Here is a 23,958-nt window from a genome sequence, read left to right as displayed (position 1 = left end):
CTTTCACATCAGGAGAAGTGGAGCTCTGCCCTCCTTCCTTGTCAGTCCAGAATTGGGGTCTCCTCCTTTTAAGTCTCTCTCTATTCCTGACATCTGCTGAAGGCGTTGGGAGCCATTGTACTTTCGTTGCCATTGTGGGGCCTATCTGCCTCATCAAACTATTCTATTTTGATGAATGAATATTAAGTATTATTTATAATATATATATATATATATATATATATATATATATATATATATATATATTCTCAAAGTAGAGAGAGAAAAAATATAGTATGTTCATTCAAAGTCTGTACATTAATAAGATGGACCTGATATCTCATTTCTGAATCTGACCCATACATGTTTTCCATCTCCAATGGTAATGTTTTGCGAATCAGTGAGGGTGTTAGACATGCTGGAAATACCTTAGTTACTCTGTTGCCCATGAGATCTCAGATGGATTGGACATTTCAATTCTTTATTGTTTTCTGCTGGTGAGAAAATGAGCCTATGGCAAATATGTGGTAGCTTTGGTAAATGTTAAAAAGTTTTTAAAATTCTGAAACCCTAGTTTTATGAAAACAGCCATTTTTTGGTTGGAAAGGGACACAACTGTGTTTTCTTTTTGCCAGTTCTCATAAGTCTGAGGCCTGGTCTACAGTACAAAGTTAGGCTGATGTAAACCATCTTGTGTCAACCTATTTGTGCATGTGTTTACACTTAAATTTGTCTCCAACCAATGCAAACTCTCCATTACATTGTTATGGTAACACCAGCTCCGTGAGCCGTATTGAGCAATGGTTGAATTACTGAGGTCAATACAGTGTGAGTGTAGATGCTGCATTACTTAAGTTGATTCTAACAGTCCTCCAGCAACGGTCCCACAGTGCCTGACAATGACAGCTCTGGTCACAATTGTTAACTCCACTGCCTAGGGGTAATGAAGACTGGAAGCCACTCCCCTCCTTTAAAACTCAACATATTTTTGAAATGTCTTTTCCTGGTTGTTCATCTTGGCAAGCCCACTTATAGCAGCTGTCCATTGTCATGTGCAACTGCCCAGTTAATCACACCAGCTACATAATTCAGATGCACTCCAGCCTGGAGTAGACAGTAGATTTTGGATCTCCTGGTCCAGTGGAAAGAGGAGACTGTTCAAGCACAGTTACAGGCCAGCTATAGAAATTTGGATACCTATGAGCACATTGCATGGGGAATGCAGGAGAAGGGGTACAATGGGGAGCAGCAGAAGTGCTTCCTGAAAGCAAAGGAACTGCAACAGGCCTATCAGAAAGCCAAAGAGGACAACAATCGATCCAGAGTCAAGCCTCAGACCTTCCTCTTTTACAAAGAGCTGCATGCGATATTTGGCGGAGACCCCATCACCACTTGTACATACCATGGATACCTCCGAGGAGCCTGAGTCAAACGTCCCTGGCATGAACAACAAGGACGGAGGTGGAGCAAGAGGATGGGGGGATATGTGACCTGGGGACTCCATTGTGCTTTGAGCCAGAGCCTGTTTGAGACTCCACCGCAGTCCAGTCAGTCCTGGCAGTCGAGAATGGGTGATCCCAAAGTAGGGGAAGGAACATTTGGTAAGCATGTATGTTTGTTTCTCATTACAGAGATGGCATCCCCAACTTAGCAGGACACAGCTATCAACTTTTCATTAATTCACAACAAAGAGAAGTAGAGTTGTTATCTGCTTTTTCTTCCCCTGTAGAGTTAGGCCGGGGCATCCCGGAGCAGTTTATGTACACAGATGTCCCTGAAATCCTTCTGAGAGCTCTTGATGAAACTTCGATCGAGTTCCTCTACCATCCTCTCCCAAAAATTTCTCTGGATGTTGGCCTTATTTCTTCACAGTAGGACACTTTTTTCCCTATGCCAGTTGGCTATAATTGTGGCTGGCAGCATTGCAGTAAACAGTCTAGCCACATATGGGCCCGGATAACTTTGAGACACCAGCAGCAGCTGTGCCCTCTGTGCCTTTGTTACCTTCAGGAATGAGATATCAGCTAAAATCTCCACCGCATATGGAAAATGGTGCCGTATTCAGTGACACTGACCTATACTCCCATATAGTTTCATGCATTTCCCTCACCCCTGGCAGGCCATATTCGCTGTGGCTGGTGCTGTGAGTGGCACCGTGCACAATCACTCTGAAGCAGAAGTGTCAGTAGTCAAGTCTTGTTTAAAAATTTAGGAGAGCAAGGGAAGGGAGTTCTAAATCTAACTTTTGATTTCCGTTGAGACTAAACAGACAGTGGTACCTCTTTGTGTTTTATCTGCATTTATGGCTGTTGTGGTCTTGAGGGGTTCCCCCTCCACACCGTTGGAATGCCTGACACAGAAGAGGAGGAGAAAGAAGAGGACTTGGAGTGACATGTTCAGTGAGATCCTGCAAGCCAGTGCTGCATTATCCTTCATAAGCAGAGGGCTTGGAGGATGAATATTGAAGACTGTATGGAGAGGAAAAGAGCAGAAAGGCCCAGGAGTCCCACCAGGAAAAGGAGAGGGAGATGCATCAGGACATAATGGGGCTTCTCTGGCTGCAGACTCTAGTGGACCTACAATCCTGTGCTTGCCTCCATTTGCAGGCCATGGGGTACTACAAAGTACAGTACCTCCCTACAACCACCCTCCACATTCCACATGGCATCAGGGGCCGCATCCCTTCCCTACCACTCTACACAGGGGGACATTAAGGGCAACGACAGCTTCATATACACTAACCTGTGAGAGCCTCAGTTGATGTATGTGTAGCTAAAATGGACATGAATGTTTCTTCCTCTTATTTAACCTCTGTTCCATAAATTTATTAAGGTTTTAATGTATTTGCTTTTAAATTACACAGAATTTCTTAAGATGTTTTCATTAGTCAATAAAACTGTATTGTTTGGTAAATAGTTCATCTTTATTGATTTCCAACATATACTGCATAATGTCTGGCGGTAGTGAAAGCACCATTTACTTGTTGTTGTACACTGTGACACAACTCATAGGATCAGTGACAAACAGTGTAATAATGATAAATGTACAGGAAGCACCACAACATTAACCAGTGCATTGTCAGTATTATAGATGTGCACCAAGCACCATGCAATTCCTAACAGGCCCCCAGACTGTAGGGCTAGGTGACGCACAGTACACCACAATGCAGTACTGTGGCTCGCTGTTAGTGTTCTTTCAAAGCATCCCTAAGCTGTATAACTCCATGTTGAGCTCTTTTGATAGCCCGTGTGTCTGGCTGTTCAAACTCCTCCACCTCAGTGGCAACTTCCCCCACTTTTCTTCACATGTATTGTGCAGGATGCAGCAGGCAGCTATAACAGTGGTTATATTTTTGTTACTGAGATCCAGTCTAGTAGGTAAACAACATCAGCGAACCTTCAATCTACCAAAAGAACATCCAGCTGTCGTTCTGCTGAGCAATTAGTCAAATCTTTCTTTGGTGCTGTGAAGGTGGTTGGCATGCAGCTTCATGAACTGGGGAGTAAGGGGTAGGCTAGGTCCCCCAGGATCACTATTGGCATTTCAACAACACCAATGTTAATCCATTGGCTGGAAAAGAAAGTACCTGCTTGTAACTTTCTGAACAGTCTTGTGTTCTTAAAGATGTGAGCATCATACACCTTCCCTGACCAGCCAACACTGATGTCGGTGAAACATTCCTGGTGTTCTGTCAGTGCTTGCATAACCATAGAAAAATAGTCCTTTCTGTTTGATGTACACTCTGGCAAGTGGTCTAGTGCCAGAATGGGGATATTCATGCCATCTATTGCTCCAGCACAGTTCAGGAACTCCATTGCTGCAAATCCATCCATTATGTCCTGCACATTGTTGAGAGTCATAGTCATGCATAGCAGGAGATGATTAGTGGCCCTGCACCCTTGCATGACAGTTGCCCCGCCAGTGGATTTTCCAACTCCCAAGCAATTTTCCACTGACTGGTACCAATCTGGCATTGCAAGTTTCCAGAGTGTGATCGCCACTCCGCTGTCAGTGCAGCTCTCATTCTGGTGTCTCTGCACTGTAGGGCTGGGTGACCTCAGCACACAGATCTAGGAACGTGGCCTTGCACATCTGAAAGTTCTGCAGCCACTGCTCCTCATCTCAAGCCTGCATTACAATGAGATCTCACCAGTCAGTATTTATTTCTTTGGTCCAGAAGCAGTGTTCCACCATTTGCAGCTGCTCTATGAATGCCACCATCAATCTGCCCTCCAGGAAGTCATCATGTTCCCCATGGCTCTTCTTGGGGCTCTGCAGATATTTCAAACTCAGACAGTAGGTTCATGTGGCCTGTGCTTGCAATGCTTATGACAATAGCGTCCATGCTTCTCTCAGAGATGGTGGACCATGACAAGTCCTTCCTGGGTGGAATTTTCAAAATAAGTATGAAAATTATGTGATAGAGATGGCAATGGAGAAATTTGCATGATGGGAATGCAACCCTGCTGTCCCAGTCACCCCCTTTGCTACTTGTTTCTGCCCCACCGTGCATTGCCAAAACTTCCCCAAAAACAGTGTGCTGGACTGTGGCGAGTTGCACATTGTGTTACCTGCATTGAAACAAGCGCTCCTAGTGAGTACGTGCAGTGCCGACACACATGCGCAAGTGATATGCTAACTGCTGCAGCTTTGTGTCTATGTAACTTGCATTAGCAAAAGTTTGTAGTGTAGACCTGGCCTGAGACTGATGGTTCATGTTTGTTAGAGACTTTGCTCTGTGATTACAGAGAAAACCTTTGGTCATTTAAGAGTTTTGGATCAAACAAATGTGGTGTTCTCGTTTCCAATCCTCTTATTTTGTGCTGTAGGTTTTTTGCTGGTACTAAAAACTATTATTGCAAAATGATACTGGATGTAAGTACTCCTATTTGGACTTTTCACATCACGTTCCATTTACTACTTAAAACAAAACACGTATTTCATAGCAGCCTTATTTAAACCTGGAAGAATAAATTATCTTCACAAAAATCCAGGAAGTGTTTTTTTTTGTTGGTACTTTCATTGAGAGTTGCATGTTCTCAGCACATCTGAAAATTAGGCCATTTTATGATAGGATTACTAGGAGCATGTTTACACTGCACACTAAGCCAGGGTCTGTGGGACCTGGACTTGTAGACTTAGTGTTTCCAAGCCCATGCTTGAGCATGGTTACAGGGACAAACCATCCCAATGAGTCGAAAGAATAGTAAATATGGCAGGCGACCAGCTTGGCTTAATGGTGAAATCCTAGCGGATCTTAAACATAAAAAAGAAGCTCACAAGAAGTGGAAGGTTGGACATATGACAAGGGAAGAGTATAAAAATATTGCTCGGGCATGTAGGAATGAAATCAGGAGGGCCAAATCGCACCTGGAGCTGCAGCTAACAAGAGATGTCAAGAGTAACAAGAAGGGTTTTTTCAGGTATGTTGGCAACAAGAAGAAAGCCATGGAAAGTGTGGGCCCCTTACTGAATGAGGAGGCAATCTAGTGACAGAGGATGTGGAAAAAGCTAATGTACTCAATGCTTTTTTTGCCTCTGTTTTCACTAACAAGGTCAGCTCCCAGACTGCTGCGCTGGGCATCACAAAATGGGGAAGAGATGGCCAGCCCTCTGTAGAGATAGAGGTGGTTAGGGACTATTTAGAAAAGCTGGACGTGCACAAGTCCATGGGGCCGGACGAGTTGCATCCGAGAGTGCTGAAGGAATTGGCGGCTGTGATTGCAGAGCCATTGGCCATTATCTTTGAAAACTCGTGGCGAACCAGGGAAGTCCCGGATGACTGGAAAAAGGCTAATGTATTGCCAATCTTTAAAAAAGGGAAGAAGGAGGATCCTGGGAACTACAGGCCAGTCAGCCTCACCTCAGTCCCTGGAAAAATCATGGAGCAGGTCCTCAAAGAATCAATCCTGAAGCACTTGCATGAGAGGAAAGTGATCAGGAACAGCCAGCATGGATTCACCAAGGGAAGGTCCTGCCTGACTAATCTAATCGCCTTTTATGATGAGATTACTGGTTCTGTGGATGAAGGGAAAGCAGTGGATGTATTGTTTCTTGACTTTAGCAAAGCTTTTGACACGGTCTCCCACAGTATTCTTGTCAGCAAGTTAAGGAAGTATGGGCTGGATGAATGCACTATAAGGTGGGTAGAAAGCTGGCTAGATTGTCGGGCTCAACGGGTAGTGATCAATGACTCCATGTCTAGTTGGCAGCCGGTATCAAGTGGAGTGCCCCAAGGGTCGGTCCTGGGGCCGGTTTTGTTCAATATCTTCATAAATGATCTGGAGGATGGTGTGGATTGCACTCTCAGCAAATTTGCGGATGATACTAAACTGGGAGGAGTGGTAGATACGCTGGAGGGGAGGGATAGGATACAGAAGGACCTAGACAAATTGGAGGATTGGGCCAAAAGAAATCTGATGAGGTTCAATAAGGATAAGTGCAGGGTCCTGCACTTAGGATGGAAGAATCCAATGCACCGCTACAGACTAGGGACCGAATGGCTAGGCAGCAGTTCTGCAGTAAAGGACCTAGGGGTGACAGTGGACGAGAAGCTGGATATGAGTCAGCAGTGTTCCCTTGTTGCCAAGAAGGCCAATGGCATTTTGGGATGTATAAGTAGGGGCATAGCGAGCAGATCGAGGGACGTGATTGTTCCCCTCTATTCGACATTGGTGAGGCCTCATCCGGAGTACTGTGTCCAGTTTTGGGCCCCACACTACAAGAAGGATGTGGATAAATTGGAGAGAGTCCAGCGAAGGGCAACAAAAATGATTAGGGGTCTAGAACACATGACTTATGAGGAGAGGCTGAGGGAGCTGGGATTGTTTAGCCTGCAGAAGAGAAGAATGAGGGGGGATTTGATAGCTGCTTTCAACTACCTGAAAGGGGGTTCCAAAGAGGATGGCTCTAGACTGTTCTCAATGGTAGCAGATGACAGAACGAGGAGTAATGGTCTCAAGTTGCAGTGGGGGAGGTTTAGATTGGATATTAGGAAAAACTTTTTCACTAAGAGGGTGGTGAAACACTGGAATGCATTACCTAGGGAGGTGGTAGAATCTCCTTCCTTAGAGGTTTTTAAGGTCAGGCTTGACAAAGCCCTGGCTGGGATGATTTAACTGGGAATTGGTCCTGCTTCGAGCAGGGGGTTGGACTAGATGACCTTCAGGGGTCCCTTCCAACCCTGATATTCTATGATTCTATGATCTGCATTGCATTGTAAACCTGGGTTTACAATAGCTAGACCTGGGTGTCTCAGCCATGCTAAAGCATCCATACTACACTATGCAGACTCTGACTCAGGTCTGTGACTTGAGCTGTGTCCACACTGCAATATGGCAGCTCTTGAACCCGAGGTGCAGCAGGACTTAGTCTCTGACTCTTTCCCTTCCTCCCCTCCTCCACAGGCCAGGTCCCGAGTGGTTGCTACCTCAGTCAAGGTGATTTGTGTGTAGATGGAAGAGGGGTTTGGGCTTAAACCTGGGTGAGAGCCCAGGCTCAGTGTGCAGTGAAGATCTACTGTCTGAGTTTGAAATTGCAATTTGATGTGTAGCTTTTTGTTTCCAGTTCAAATCCAACCCAAGTCATAAGTAATCAAAATTTTTACCTTTTGATATCTCTATGGTGGCCTGTGTGAATTGAAGTGATGGCAGGTATCCACATTGCAACTAATCCTAATTGGCACCCATCTCATTGGACAGGTGAAGGACTGAATGTATGCCCTGGAGAATTAATTCCCTGCTCATCCTTAAAGTGTGTGGGTTGATGCGCAATCAGGGGCAGTGTTGTGGTCATGGGGTTTGTGATGTGCTTACACTGTCTGTTAAGGATTTGGGCCAACCAGAACATTTTCATGAGCCTTCAATCTCACATACAAAAAGGATGAAAAAAGACTGGCATTCTAAAGGTGAAAGGGAACTAACAATTCAGTGCTCAGTAAATTGAGTAAACATGCATAGGGGAATATATAAACAACACCAATCATTCATCATTGTTAATGAAGGAACCTTTTCACCAGTGGGGCGGGTGGAGGGAGAGAATTGTGCATGATTTAATAATGTAAAACAAATGCAGCTATGATTAGTAAGATAGCTACACTTAAGCATTTTGAAACACACATCCCTGTTCTCATTATTACCATAGCCACAGTGAGCTAATAGGACTTCCAGCATTCACTGGTAACATGAAGCTAAGTTGCACTGTAGGATGTTTGTGTAGAGAAATAACTGATGAGAAAATATGAGAACTGGAAACAATTACAGGTCAAACAAACTTTCCTTTTGAGGGATACCCTATGGAGCTTTGAAATGCTGTACATTTAATTTAACAGTTTTGTGACGGAGTCCTTTCACAGTCAATTTAGGTAACCATGCCATGTGTATACATTTAGGACACAGAAAACCTGGCTCAAGTGTTCAGTATTTGGATGTTGGCACAGAAAGGGGCTGCTAGGAAGTCAAAGACCTCTCCCTACAGTGTGCAATTCAAAAAAAAAAAAAAAAAAAAAAAAGTAGACGTCGCTCAGTGCTCACTGGCTCAGTTGTAAGCCAAAGAAAATTTGCCTCATGAAATGGAAATTCTGAAGCAATTCAAATAATGCCAAAGGAGATTAAACAGAAAAGACACTCTCCAAGATACATCAAAGATGGGACAAATACTCTACAGTAGTTAGAACATTCCAAGCCTACAGAATTTAATTAAATTTAGTAAGGTCATTGTTTCTAGGGAATTTGCAACCATTTGTGACTCATATTAATGTTAATTGGAACTTACATTTATTTTATTTCTAAAAAAAATTGGATTAAAAGTTAATAAAAAGTTATATAGATTTGGTGCTTAATCACTGGGATGTTAGTGGGTTTCATTAATGTTTACTATCTTTGCTTCTTTTCCAGAGTCTCATATTGTTTTAAAGGTAAAAGGCTGTTCAGAATGTTTAAACCTGATAGCTATGTTAATGTATGTATAGCAGTAATGAAATACTGGGTTATGGCTTAAAAATGAATAGGTTATATACACGTCACTATTGGAGAAACAGCATCAGTTTGAAAAAAAAATCAAGTTATAACAGATTATTTATAATAGCTCTCTGACAACAGAGTTAGTCTTGAATTCACACAGCTTACTTTATTAAAGGGGACATATGAAAGTAAAAGTCCATTCCAGTTATATGCATGCATTCTGGCAAGAGGTTTAAGGCACAGTGTCAAAAAATTAAAGGCCACAGTTTTGGCCTTTGGTTTTTTTAGGTTTTTTAAAGGCTTTACAGAAATTAGAATATACTTTGCAAAATCTACTGGATTTTTATAGTTTATCTAATCTGAAGAAGCAAAGGAAATAAAAGTATGTTGTTTATCTGTTTCTTTTAATGTCATAATTTTTTTCCCGTGGCTTAATTCTGAACTATGAAAATTTTTTGCCACATATAACCTGCAAACCTTTAATATATATATATATATATATATATATATATATATATATATATATATATATATATATATTTATATATATATATATATTTAAAAATATTCATTCAGATTATTAGATCTGCTACAGTCTTACTTAGCCCCGGTCTACACAGTGGGGGGGATTGATCTAAGTTACGCACTTCAGTTATGTGAATAACATAGCTGAAGTCGATGTACTTAGATCGACTTACCGTGGTATCTTCACTATGGTGAGTCGACTGCTGCCGCTCCCATATCAATTCAGCCTGCGCCTCTCGCGGAGCTGGAGTACAAAAGTCGACGGGAGAGCGCTCGGGGGGTCGATTTTATCGCATCTAGACTAGACGCAATAAATCGATCCCCAGTGGATCGATCGATGCCCGTCAATCAAGCGGATAGTGCAGACATTCCCTTAGTTGTATTCCTTTTTTATGAATATTCTAGTGAATGAGTTTTACTAGCAAAAAGGTTTGCCTCAAACATCAAATATTAATCAGATCTTGCAGAATATTTCTAGCAAATAAATTTTGAAATCAAAATTGTAAGTACTTGAAATTGACATCTGCTAAAGAGTTACTCCATCCAATCATGCCATATAAATATATCATGTGACCTATTGTGCACACAAAGAAGCTCAAATTTTGAACAATCAAGTAACTGCTCAGAAATTGAACATCAATTAATTGAAAAAACGTCAATTAATTGAAAAGCACAAGACACAACTTAATATTTGAAATATTCAGCCTGTTTTATTTAAAATATTGAAAAACACAGTGCTTTTCCAATGTTTCACCACAGAGTAGATCCCTCTGTTTTTGAAAAAATAGGCAATAAAAGTTGAGAAACAAAAATAAAACATTGAAGAAGTTATGTCTGCTCAGTGCCCATTTCCTAATTAATTCAGAATTATTGATTTTTTTTTCCAGGATTGAAGTGGATCTAGGAACGAATGGATGACTGAGTATTCATATGAAGAGGAAAGCCATAAAAGTTTGTTGACAATTTTACAACAATATACATTATATAACAATATACAATATATAAACATTACTGGTAGCATCAGAAATATATATTTTCTTTAAAAGCACATTAAGTGAAGTAACAAATGTTCTGAACATCACGTTCCCGTTGTCTGTCAGACGAGGTTCTGTTAACAAATAATTTGTACGGGGTTTAATGATACACTTTCTGATACTTTTAAAAAACCTAAGTTTTCAAAAGAAAACAGAAAGCTAAGTGAAAGTATTCAGGTGGGAATGGTTATTTTTATTTGAAAAGTATGCTTTGGGACAAATTCTGTGCTGGCTTAAGTCCCATGCAATTCCATTGATGTCGAAAAGGTTGAATGGCATGAGATTTCAGGGTGTTTCTTCTTGCCATGCACAATGTTGAAGTAATTGTTAAATGGAGGATGTCTTCCATTACAGATGCTAGTTATGCAGCTTAATGCATTGTTGGATGAATGCAATGATTGGTTGGATGAATGCCAAACTGATAAGTGCAGTATGAGAAACTGAATAGAATAGGATATCTTAGTTAGATACTTGGTGCTTTTTGATCTTTCTCTGGAGTATCATCTTTTAAAAGTGGGGTGGATGTTTCTGCAGCATCCATTTTCTGTGGTTATAAGGGAACAGGCACTGGTGGTCCTCGGTATTTCACTGTCCTTAATTTGCACGCTTTATAAAATGATTAATTTCAGTATGTTTTGAAATCTGTCTCTGTCCTCCGAGCTAATGGCTACTAATGCTTAGACTTTAGCTGTGATACTACTTGAACCAGTGTCCCTTCAAGGCTGCTTAAAGGAAACTGTCTTTGCTTCCCTGTCTGCATAAAGTAAATATATTGTAATGGCGAATACAATTGGCAGTACCAAGATTTGGAGTACAGCCACTCATTTAAGCGGGGCATTTTGAAAGATCTAATGATGACTGTCAGCTGGTGTAAAACAGATTTAAGCAAAGCTTTCCTCATCATTCTCGTGCATTCCAATTACAGAAACAAAACTAAGCTTTTTCCTGGAAGTGTAATACCTGTTGGAAACAAGAGTTTTCATTCTATGCATTGTCCCAAAGTGGTTCACCATGGCAATGAGACTAGTCATCTCCTGAGATCATTCGGATAAGGATGCTAATTTACTTAGATAGACATGGTGGGTGAATAATATCTTTTATTGGCACAACTTCGGTTGGTGAGAGAGACAAGCTTTTGCGCTACACAGAACTCTTTTTCAGGTCAGGGAAAGGTATGCAGAGTGTGAAGTGGCCACTTCACCTTGAATGGTCCCTTAGAATACCCATTAACTACTTATGCTAAATTATATGCTCCACCTTGTATTTAGCTGTGACACTGAGTACCTTTCCCTGAGCTGAAGAAGAGTTCTGTGTAGCTTGAAAGCTCAACTCTGTCACCAACTGAAGTTGCTCCAATAAAAGATATTACCTCATCCACCTTGTCTCATACTGCAATAACAACACTGCTTATTTACTTAGATGGTATTTTGATTGTAACAGCTACAGAATGGCTCAAAAGCTTCGTGTTTTGGCAATAATCCACTTGAAGTTTTTAGTAGGCACAGAAAAGTCTGCTCTAATTTCTCCTCTGTTGAGACTTCCTAGTAATTACAGTGGATATTAATCTGTTTACATTTGGAAAGGAAGATGATGTCTGTCTGAATCTGCACAAGTTTTTTTCACGAAGTTGATGGATATTAAGGTTCTCATCCAAAACATTTTGTGATTCAAGAGATTGTTATTAGTGCTTCAGTACTCCTTGGTCCCATTGTGCTTGGTGCTGTGCAGACCTGGACCAGCAGGTGATGTGTGCTCCCATCATCATCTAGGGAAAACTAAAAAGACTCGTGAGATCTCGCTGAGCTCAACTTCCTGACTTTTCGATGACTCTTCTCTGATACTAGTGTCTGTTCGATGGAAGGAAACCCACACGGCTGGGGAACCAGTGTTTGCATGTTACAAATCTCTTGGCTAACTCAGATGTAGAGGAAGGAAAAACTAATGCTATTAAATGGCACTTCTTGGTAGACTTATATATTCCTGAAATGCAGCAAACAGATGTCTTAAAGAGAGCCTCTCTTGATTGCCAAGAGAGCTAGCAAAGACCCCTTTATTTATATGTAAACAAGCTGGAGTTCCTGTTGGTCTGGAAAGTTCTCAATGGGTTACAGATGAAACAGGATACTTACACACCTATTTTGCCAGGTCTGTTCAGACAACAGTGCTGTAGTGTCTCTTACCATAGAAATAGAGGAAGAACAAGGTCAGACTAGATGACCATGATGGGCATTAGAATTAGGAAGTTCTGTCAGGGCAGAAAGTCTAATTACTTATCACATCCCAGAGACAGAGAAAGTTATGGCCAAAATTCTGAGAGGGGGAAGGGCCACCTGGTGCCTTCAGTGCAGGAGTCTCCTGTGGTGAACTCAAGAAACAACTTGCCACCACTTACCATCATAAAACTGAAATGTTCCTAAGTTTCCTGGATAAAAGTGCAGTGGGGAGAGATGCATTTTCATCCTCCTGGTGGTGTCTCCAATTCCTGTCCCTATTTTCTTCTTTCTGGTTCTCTACAAAGTGTTAGCAAAGGTAATGAAGAACTGCAGAGCATGGTGATGTTTAGGTGCATCCAAGGCATCGTTTTTCTTTCTCATACAATTCAGGTTACACTCCCCAGTAGTCTTGAGGTAGTTGATAACTGATCTAGATAGATAGATTTGGATGAGAGAGGAAGACAGTGAATTATGATTATGTGAATTAAAAAATTATGGTTTTTTTTCTGTCTGGGAACCTATGCAAAATGAAGGATTAAACAATCAGACTGCTAAACGTCTGCTTTCAGATTATAAGTTTCAGATTCCTAAGTTTCCTGGATAAAAGTGCAGTGGGGAGAGATGCATTTTCATCCTCCTGGTGGTGTCTCCAATTCCTGTCCCTATTTTCTTCTTTCTGGTTCTCTACAAAGTGTTAGCAAAGGTAATGAAGAACTGCAGAGCATGGTGATGTTTAGGTGCATCCAAGGCATCGTTTTTCTTTCTCATACAATTCAGGTTACACTCCCCAGTAGTCTTGAGGTAGTTGATAACTGATCTAGATAGATAGATTTGGATGAGAGAGGAAGACAGTGAATTATGATTATGTGAATTAAAAAATTATGGTTTTTTTTCTGTCTGGGAACCTATGCAAAATGAAGGATTAAACAATCAGACTGCTAAACGTCTGCTTTCAGATTAGAAAAATGCAATGACTAAATCATACAATTGTTTTCACAGAGACTTTGTTGTATGGACAAATTCAATCCCTGGGAATAAAAATTCTCTTTCTGGAGCTCGGACTGGTTCTGGACAGTTTAAGCAACAAAGAGGCAGGTGGTACTTCCACTGCCACTATTAAAATCTAAGGGTGAAGTCTTGGCTCCATTGAGATCAGTGGGGCTAAGATTTCATTTTAAGCCTCTGGTTTGGCTTCTTTTTTCCCTACAGGTAAAGCCATTAGACAGTTTAAAGGCCACTTAAGACCAAATATGACTTGTCTTTGGAACATTAATATTCTGGTATATCATTAGCATCATAGACAGCTTCTCTTGCATCATCAGGGATTTGTTTGTTACATTGGTATGCTTTATCCCTATGTTGGTCTGTCTGGGAGTCTGTCTGTCTCTCCTAAAAGTCCAATGAAACCCAGTGAAGAGAATTCCTTAGGAGTATGAATTTCTTTCGTCTGGGAGAATCAATGCTCAAGATGACAGTAATTGTACATAGCTTTGTGTAGTCACAAATAAGTAATCTGGAAGTTATCATATTTAGGGAAGTAATCCTTCCTTATTTCATGAATATAGCCATTGTATTTTTGCATAAGAGAAGGGAATTTTCCATCTTTCTCTTAATTTCCCTTGTAAAGAGGATGGTTTCAGCAAGGCTAAGTCTACATCAGAAACATAGGGGATCCTTCCTACTCTATAATCCTTTAACAGATGTCTCCTTAAGGATTTGAACATGGACGTCAGAGTTTTAAAACTTAATTATTTTTAACTTTTAGCTTTTGGAGAAAAAACACAAATCAAAATGAATAGGCACAATATGACCTGGGAAAAACAATCTTAAAGGTACAGATTTATCTATCAAAATTCTTATATGATCCCATCACTGTGGTATCTGAGTATCTCCAAAAGTTGTAATGAGAGGTACTATATAAAGCCAACTCAATTTTGTTACCCAGTTGACCTCTTAAAGTCTCGTTGTCCACAAAACACACGCACACACGTACTCTCTAAAACTAACGAAACTATAAGATAAAGATTTTTTTTTCAGTAATCAATTGTCATAAATGCATTTGAGTTTTGTTGAGATGTTCCTGTAAGGTTCACATTTTCATACTGTGTGTTCATTGAATTTAGAGCACATTCTCTTACCAGGATTCCAGTACCAGTGTGATGGGGTGTTTGATTACTGTCACACGCTGGCCTCCCTGCATCCACAATCACTGTTTTCCTAGAAAGGAAGTGACTGCTCTAAATAGTCTCTGTCATCTTTAACTTTATCCACTGGAGTATAACTATGACGAGAAATATAAAAAGGATAAAGTATATAAATCTCAGGAGTGTATTATAGTGCTGGGCATCAATCCACTATCCTTTTTTAGTTGTGTTCCTTGAAGTTTACATCATGCTAAAGCAAAGAGACTATAGTTTGAAGTTTTCTTTGTCATAATTCATTATGAATATAAAAATCCAGGAAAAAACAGCTAAAAAATGAACACATAAATTGATTGACAGTCAGATTCATGGCACACGGAGACCAAGAACTCCAATTAATTTCTGTTGGTGTTCAGTGTTTATTAGAATTAGTCCATTAAAGGTCAAAAATTTAATATTTTAAAACTGCTGCTCTTTATTTAAAAATATTAATAATGCACAGTTAACATTCAGTTTGTCAACTGTGATCGTATATTGACTAGCTGCTGGAGTACAACCTTAGGCATACGGCTCATTAACTTTATACAGGGGAACCCATGAGGATGAGGGGGAACTGAATTTTCCAAAATCTGATCCTCAGTAAAAAGTAGAGCAGTAGAGATTTTCTTTCTTATTGTATGTCAAGGATAGGTTATCTGCTGTATCTTCTGTTGCTGCCTCTTTCTTCTGGGCTGCTGGAATAGTGTATGCTCTGACAGATGCACATCCTGAATAGTGCAGCTTCTCTGTGCTCAATCATCATTGGATTCAGCTTTGAGCCAGCTCAGGTCGGATGCGGGCAGGGTGGATTTGGAACTGATCCCGACTGCTGAAAAATTGCTGGGGGCAGGTCCAAAAATGATGTACTCCAAATAGTAAAGACCTTTAAGGTGTCTGCAATGAGCCCTTTCTGCTTCACACACTTTCATTACATTTGAACTGATTCCGTTTCCCCTTGACATTGTAAAATTAATTAATGCTCTCTGGGAAGAATTCAGCCTTCCTTTTAGCCTTTCTGACTAACAGCAGTGTAAAACCTATTCTATACCACTTTTTCAGTTACTGCTCTGCAGTTGCTTTCATAGCCTAAATGGTTTTTTGTTTATGGGTCTTGGTTTTGGCTCTGCTCCATTCAGTTTGCAACTATTTTGGTGTGTTTACTCAGTGCTCCTCAGCAGCTGGCCGGGGGCGGGATTCCAAAGTATACATACTTAGATACACACAAGAATAGTTCATCAAAGCCTAGGCCTGGAGTCTTATTTGGTAGCTGGTTTGTGAACTGACCTCTTTTAGACCAGGTGGAGTTACAATTATGTGATTTGACTCTTTCTGTTGGGGAGCTCCCAAACAGGGTTGTAGCTATTGTATTCAAAATAGTCACATCTTAGAAACAAATATATCCAATATATTTGTTGAAAGGCTATTGCATAAAAGTGTCCATGCAGTTCTAGATATCTGTGGTCATTCTGGACAAAACTTTAGGAGGCAGTGGGTGGAGACTGGCACTAAGATAGGTTGATCTTTCCCTAGTTAAATGTTGGCCTGCTGAGAAAAATACAACCCCTGCTTAATAAAAGCTGCTCATCTGAGAGGTACATAACTGCCCAGGGGAATTTCTTCAGAATCGGGAGCGGCCTCTTGGCTGAGTAGCCCGACAAATTTATGTGGGCCAGCATCTAAAAAGAGTTCCTTTCAGATGGGAAAGGCCCTGTGATATTTTTGGTGCATAGACTTTGTAGTAGTTCTTAAATATAACTTGCATTTACTGAAAAGTGCTTTGGAAGAGGAAGAACTGAGAATCACAGAAACCTATAGGAGCTTGACTATTGTTTTGGATGAAAGCTGCAGAAAAGAAAAAAAATGATATGGTCACATTTTACAATAGGAACTTTCAAAAAAAAAAAAGGTACTCATTTAGATTTAATGTAGAATTGGCACTATTGATTACTGATTAATATTTGATAACTTTTTAATAATATATAATCTGCTGAAAAACAAAATGTCATTGTAAAATGGATATAGCTTTTTTTTGTTGGGGTCATTGCTCCATGAAAAACAATTGTTAATGGTAATGAGTCCTGGATGAGCAAAGTTGTAGTATCTGTCTCTTCACACCTGCACACTTATTAATAATACCCTGGTGCTTAAACTGTTTTTAGAAGTTTATAGGTGTGTTCTTAGTATCATAGGCAGCACAGATAGTGACATCTACAGTTAAGGTTGCCTGCCACTTCCCATTGCAAGACTCTGTTTTCAGTTTCTTATAACTTTGCTAAACTTAAACCATTCTGGCTGATGTCTGCCCCAAACTGAGGTGTTTGGAGAAAGTTTTACCTAAAATGTCAAGTATTGGGGTAGCCATGTTAGTCTTTATCCGCAAAAACAACAAGGAGTCTGGTGGCACCTTAAAGACTAACAGGTTTATTTGGGCATAAGCTTTTGTGGGTAATGCACAAGATGCGAAGAAGTGGGTTTTTTATCCATGAAAGCTTATGCCCAAATAAACCTGTTAGTCTTTAAGGTGCCACCGGACTCTTTGTTGTTTTTACCTAAAATGGTTCAGCTGAGAATGAGCTTAGGAAAAAATAGTTTGTGGTCATGTAATTAAAGACTGTACCATAATATATACGCACAAGGGGGCTGATTTAGGGTTGCATAGACAGCCTTAATCCTGGCATTTCCCAACTTTTGGGTGCTTGATTTTGCAACCTTAACATTCTGTTAACAGAGGGGTATTTTTTTTCATGTAATACTGTCAAGGTTCCTTCCCCACTCTAAACTCTAGAGTACAGATGCGGGGACCTGCATGAAAGACCCCCTAAGCTTATTCTTACCAGCTTAGGTTAAAAACTTCCCCAAGTTACAAACTTTGCCTTGTCCTTAAACCCTATGCTGCACCACCAAGTGTTTTAAACAAAGAACAGGGAAAGAGCCCACTTGGAGACGTCTTCCCGACAAGCCCTACACCCCCTTCCCTGGGGAAGGCTTGTAAAAATCCTCACCAATTGGTACAGACCCAAACCCTTGGATCTTAAGAATAATGAAAAATCAATCAGGTTCTTAAAAGAAGAATTTTAATTAAAGAAAAGGTAAAAGCATCACCTCTGTAAAAACAGGATGGTAAATACCTTACCGGGTAATCAGACTCAAAACATAGAGAATCCCTCTAGGCAAAACCTTAAGTTACAAAAAGACACAAAAACAGGAATATACATTCCATCCAGCACAGCTTATTTTACCAGCCATTAAACAAAAGGAAATCTGACGCATTTCTAGCTAGATTACTTACTAATTTAACAGGAGTTGTAAGGCTGCATTTCTGATCTGTTCCTGGCAAAAGCAACACACAGACAGACAAACACTTTGTTCCCCGCCACTCCAGATTTGAAAGTATCTTGTCCCCTCATTGGTCATTTTGGGTCAGGTGCCAGCGAGGTTACCTTAGCTTCTTAACCCTTTACAGGTGAAAGGGTCTTGCCTCTGGCCAGGAGTGATTTTATAGCACTGAATACAGAACGGTGGCTACCCTTCCCTTTATATTTATGACAAATACTATTAAGTCTATTAACTATTTGTATAGTGTCAACAATGTGCCTGTCCCCTGGTAAACAAGATGGTAAAACACAATCCCAGCATTAAAGAGCTGAGAATCTCAATACACAGCCATGAGCAGGTACTTCTTGGTGCCTTGCTTGCTTGGTCCTTAGCCACATGCAGAGCCACCAGAAAATGTGAGCAACCATGCAGGAGGTCGTCCAGTGGCCAAGGGACCCACCAGTGGAGCATCATGGCACAGCTGTAAAACCCTCAGTTGCGGGCATTCTGGTGCCACATATATGTGTTTGTCAAAGTAAGTTATGCCATTCTGCATGGAATGGTGCATCTTAGTCCCCAATGGCATGGACTGTATCCCTTGGGCAAGTGGGTCTTCTTTCAAGGAGTATCAGATGAGGGAATGCCCACCTCACTGAATTGTGGCATTGGCAAAGTTACCAGGCTTGAGGAGGTAGGGGACTCAGAATTTGGTTCTTAGCTTCTCCAGTAGTATTCCCCCTTCTGTGATAGTGAATCGGCTCTCCAATTTTGCTTTCCTGGGAGGTAGATACCATAAACTTGAACTGAGAATAGAACACGGCCCACTTTAACTGCCTCTGGGTCAACTCCTGGGCCTTGTGGAAGTATTTGAGTTCTTATCGTTGGTGAAGACCTATACTGGGGGTGACGAGCTCCCTCAAAGTGGTGATGCCATTCTTCAAATGCAGTTTTTATGGTGAGCAGCTCACTGTTCAGTATTTTATAGATCATCTTGGCAGGGGTAAGCTTTCGAGAAGGGTGCAGAACTGAGTGGGATATGAATCACCGCAAGAGTATGCCCCTAGGGCCACATTGGATGCATCTGCTTCCACTATAGATGGATGAGTTGGGTTAGGGTGGGCCAGAATCAGGGCCATAGTGAAGGAGGCCTTTATCTGGTCAAAAGCAAGTTGGGCTTGGGCAACCAAGTGAATAGCACAGCTTTGCAGAGGAGTGAAGTCAGGGGAGTTATTAATTAGGAGAAATTTGCAATGAATCTCCTATAAAAAAAATTTAAGCCCAGGAAGTGTTGAAATTCCTGGAGGGTTCAAGGTGCTGTGCACTTGCAGATGGCTTCCACCTTCTGTGGATCCTTGTGGATTCCCTCTGGGTAGATATTGTACCTCAATGGTGGCCTAGTTCAAGGTTTACTTTTCCAAACTCATGTACAACCCATGCTTCTGTAGTTTTTCCAGGACTGATCAGACATAGTGGCAGTGCTGCTCTGCATTCTTGGAAAATACTAGTTTATCGTTGAGGTAGATAATCATGTACTGGTCCAGGGTATCCTTGAAGACATCACTTATGAAATGTTGAAATGTTGCAAGGGCATTGATTAAACCAAATGGCATCACTAGGTATTTGAAGTGCCAATATCAAGTACAAAAAGTGGTTTTCCATTCGTCCACAGGACTTACGTGCACTAGATTGTATGCCTCCCAAAGATCTAGTTTCATGAAGATCCTGGAAGTCCTCAGGTGGTCCAGAAATTCTAAAAATAAGGGGCAAAGGGTATCTGTTACAAATAATCATTTGGTTCAATGCACAATAGTCTATGTAGAGGCATAATGACCCATCCTTCTTCACAAAGAGGATTGGTATCCCTGCTGGACAGATAGATTACTGGATGAAGCCCTTGGCAAGGTTTTCCTGGATATATCCACGTAGCGCCTCCCGATCTGGTTCAGATATAGAGTGTATCCATCCATAGGGTATCTTTGCCCCAAGCTGTAGATCTGTTGGGCAGTTGTAGTCTGGTGTGACGGTAATGAGTCTGCATTTTTCTTTTCAAACACATCCAGTTAGTTGCGGTACTTGTCCGGGAAGGCTGATGTTCTGGTCTGGAGCCACTCCCTTCTGGCTAGCCCCCGGTGCCCATGTTTCCGTTTCTGAGGGTCTCCTCTCATCCTCGGGCCCTGGCACCCTGTGGGTTGGTTGCTTCATTGGAGGTGTGCTTTCTGGCAGTATTGGCAGGAGAAGCTAATGCTCCTCTGCCACAAGGAGATACATGGGTCATGCCGCTCCAACTGAGATATGCCAAGAATTATCAGGAAGAATGGGGAGCGGATCACATTGAAGCGTATTGTTTTTCAGTTCCCTTCCATTACTGCCTCTAAGGGGATGGTCTCTTGAGTCACCGGTCCTGACGATAAAGGTGAGCCATCAATCATCTCCACCAGGTCCAGAGTGGGTTTTGTCTGGAAGGGGATCTGAAGATTTTTGGCTACTGTAGAGCCCCAGAGTCTATCATTGCTAGTTGGGGGATCTGCTGCACCTGCCCCAAGATCTACAACTGCAGTAGCAGGAAATGTGGGAAGACACCATGGTTCCTGGGTCGGGTTCTACTTGGGGTGGGAGTGGGGGTAGTTCTGGAGCATCATGATTTGGTGGTGCCCAAGCTGTACCACCTTTACTTGGTATGGGCTGGTTTGTTTCCCATGTTCTTCTGAGCTGGCTAGGGGGCAAGGATGTGTCCAGGTCCTCCACAGTGAAAACATAATTCAGCTGTTGTTGACGCTTTCTTTTCTCTGGGGTCAGAGGTCTGCAATCGAGGTTGATCTGCATGGGTCTTGGTGTGGAGGGTGGGCATGGGGTGTCAGTCACCCCTCCTTTCCTCCTTCCGTTCATGCAGCCAAAAGTCAATGTGCAGGATGAGGTCAATAAAGTCATCTACATGGATGGGGTTTTTGATGTGGACTAGCTTGTCTTTTACCTTGTTATTGAGCCCCCACTGGAATTGGTAAAGGTGGGCTGCCTCATTCCATCAGAAATGGGTGGTGTAGGAGGTGGCTGGCCCTTGTCCCGGGCGAAGCTTCCAGATGGCAGCCTCTGCAGAGCGGAGGGCCGGGTAGGGAAGGCTGTGGCTCCCCAAACAGCCTGGTCCCCGCTCCCTATCCACTCCCTCCCACTTCCTTCCCCCTGACTGCCCCCCTCAGAACCCGTGACTAATCCAACCCCCCTGCTTCTTGTCCCCTGACTGCCCCCTCCCGGGACCTCTGCCTCTAACCGCCCCCAGGACCCCACCCCCTATCCAACCCCCCCGCTCCCTGTCCCCTGACTGCCTTGACCCCTGTCCACAGCCCCGCCCCCAGACAGACCCCCCGGGACTCCCATGCCTATCCAACCCCCCATGTTCCCCGTCCCCTGACCGCCCCCCCGAATCTCCGCCCCCTGCTCCTTGTCCCCTGACTGCCTCTGGACCCCCTGCCCCTTGTCCAACCCCCCTGCTCCCTTACCATGCTGCTCAGAGCAGCAGGAGCTCGCAGCCCTGCTGCCTGGCCAGAGCCAGCCATGCCCCCATGCTGCCCAGCAGAAGCGGCAGGCCAGAGTGCTGACGGCTTGGCGTGCTGAGGCTGGGATGGATGGGGGACAGCAGGGGAGGCGCTGGGGGCCAGCCATCCTGGCTAGGAGCTCAGGAGCTGGGCAGGATGGGCCCATGGGTTGGACGTGGCCCGCGGGCTGTAGTTTGCCCACCTCTGGTTTAGAGGTTTACATAATGGATGAGGTGTGGAAGTATGAGATAACATGACAGTTTATTTTATTGCAGTGTGTAAATGACCGTATGGCCTTAATCATGTGAACTCTGTAAAAAGCAAAGATTATCATTTGATATGAAAAAAGTAGTCAGCAGAGTGTCTGTATAATCTTCGCTATTAATACACAAGAAGCCAAACCTTTTCTTTGTTTCAGCTGGATCTTTCAATGGTTTCTGACTTAATTAGTTGATGCCTGTAAAGCTCTCAGAAGTCAAAAAGTGGCAAGTATCTCAGTGTTAATAGTGTGACTTTTACAAAGTAAAAATGACACATTTACTAGTAGTTCTGTGGGTGAGCTGCATGCACCCCTGGAGCAGATGTGGTGGTCTTGACACCTATGGCTACATCCACACTGTGATAAAAGACCCACAACACAGTTGCGGCTGGCCCAGATCAGCTGACCCGTGAGACAGGAGGGTCTAAGAGCCTGCGCTCCAGCTCAAGACAAAATGTCTACAATGCAATTTTTAACCCCATTATCCAAATCCTGTGAGCCTGAGTCAGCTGACCCAGACTCTTAGACTTGGTGCCGCAGGTTTCTTATTGCAGCGTAGATGTATTGTATGTGTTTAAACATCATGCAAAACAATCATTAACTGGGCTAATTACCAATTTTATTTACTACAGGTATAATCTCAAAAGTATAGGTGCCCTACATTATATATGGAAAGACCTGGTACCTTCCCTGAAGTAGAGTAAGGTTGGGAGAGTTGCTGAATATTAAGGGGTTTGTGATGGGTGAAGATTCAGACTTTAATTTATTCAAACCAGTTCACACCTCTCTAGTTTTTCATCATTAGATGATCAAGTGTGTTTCCTCCGCAGGATGGAAACTGGAGGATCAGAAGCATAGAAATAGTGCAAAAATTTTTTGTTTGTTCTTTCAGCTTCAAACAAGACCTTAGGCTGTTACTTTGCCTTGAATCTTAATCTGCCATTGCTCTCTCATCCAAACCAACTGTTTGTGCTGATGTGGGGTATTTAGCACTGTGATGGGGTATACAAACCCCACGCAGGAGAGCAAGGAATCTGATGAGGTTCAATAAGGATAAGTGCAGGGTCCTGCACTTAGGACGGAAGAACCCAATGCACAGCTACAGACTAGGGACCGAATGGCTAGGCAGCAGTTCTGCGGAAAAGGACCTAGGGGTGACAGTGGACGAGAAGCTGGATATGAGTCAGCAGTGTGCCCTTGTTGCCAAGAAGGCCAATGGCATTTTGGGATGTATAAGTAGGGGCATAGCGAGCAGATCGAGGGACGTGATCATTCCCCTCTATTCGACATTGGTGAGGCCTCATCTGGAGTACTGTGTCCAGTTTTGGGCCCCACACTTCAAGAAGGATGTGGATAAATTGGAGAGAGTCCAGCGAAGGGCAACAAAAATGATTAGGGGTCTGGAACACATGAGTTATGAGGAGAGGCTGAGGGAGCTGGGATTGTTTAGCCTGCAGAAGAGAAGACTGAGGGGGGATTTGATAGCTGCTTTCAACTACCTGAAAGGGGGTTCCAAAGAGGATGGCTCTAGGCTGTTCTCAATGGTAGCAGATGACAGAACGAGGAGTAATGGTCTCAAGTTGCAGTGGGGGAGGTTTAGATTGGATATTAGGAAAAACTTTTTCACTAAGAGGGTGGTGAAGCACTGGAATGCGTTGCGTAGGGAGGTGGTAGAATCTCCTTCCTTAGAGGTTTTTAAGGTCAGGCTTGACAAAGCCCTGGCTGGGATGATTTAACTGGGAATTGGTCGTGCTTTGAGCAGGGGGTTGGACTAGATGACCTTCTGGGGTCCCTTCCAACCCTGATATTCTATGATTCTAAGGAGTTAAGGAACAGCTCTTGGCTCAGTCAGCTCCACCGAGTCATACCTGCCAAGCCTGCAAAAATTGGAGGCGGGGCTTCAAAAGTGAAGCAGAACAGCTCAGAAGCATGCAGATAGTGGAAGGGAGCAGTTGGCTTCTCT

The 23,958-nt window shown here is 42.5% G+C and overlaps 1 protein-coding gene across 11 annotated transcripts in view; it reads left to right on the top strand.

Moving 5' to 3' along the window:
* KLF12 (KLF transcription factor 12) overlaps positions 1-23,958 on the top strand; it is a 370,074-nt gene that overhangs the window by 100,235 nt on the left and 245,881 nt on the right. For all 11 annotated transcript variants that reach the window (XM_073346757.1, XM_073346748.1, XM_073346728.1 and 8 more), the window contains one exon: positions 10,352-10,415. In XM_073346757.1, the coding sequence (XP_073202858.1) occupies positions 10,395-10,415 (21 nt within the window). In that variant the 5' untranslated portion in view covers positions 10,352-10,394. The remainder of the gene's footprint in view (positions 1-10,351; positions 10,416-23,958) is intronic.

The sequence above is a fragment of the Lepidochelys kempii genome, chromosome 1, assembly GCF_965140265.1.
Source record: "Lepidochelys kempii isolate rLepKem1 chromosome 1, rLepKem1.hap2, whole genome shotgun sequence".
Lineage (NCBI taxonomy): Eukaryota > Metazoa > Chordata > Testudines > Cheloniidae > Lepidochelys > Lepidochelys kempii.
Note: the sequence above shows the minus strand (reverse complement) of the source record. Positions and strands in the feature narration are given on the sequence as shown.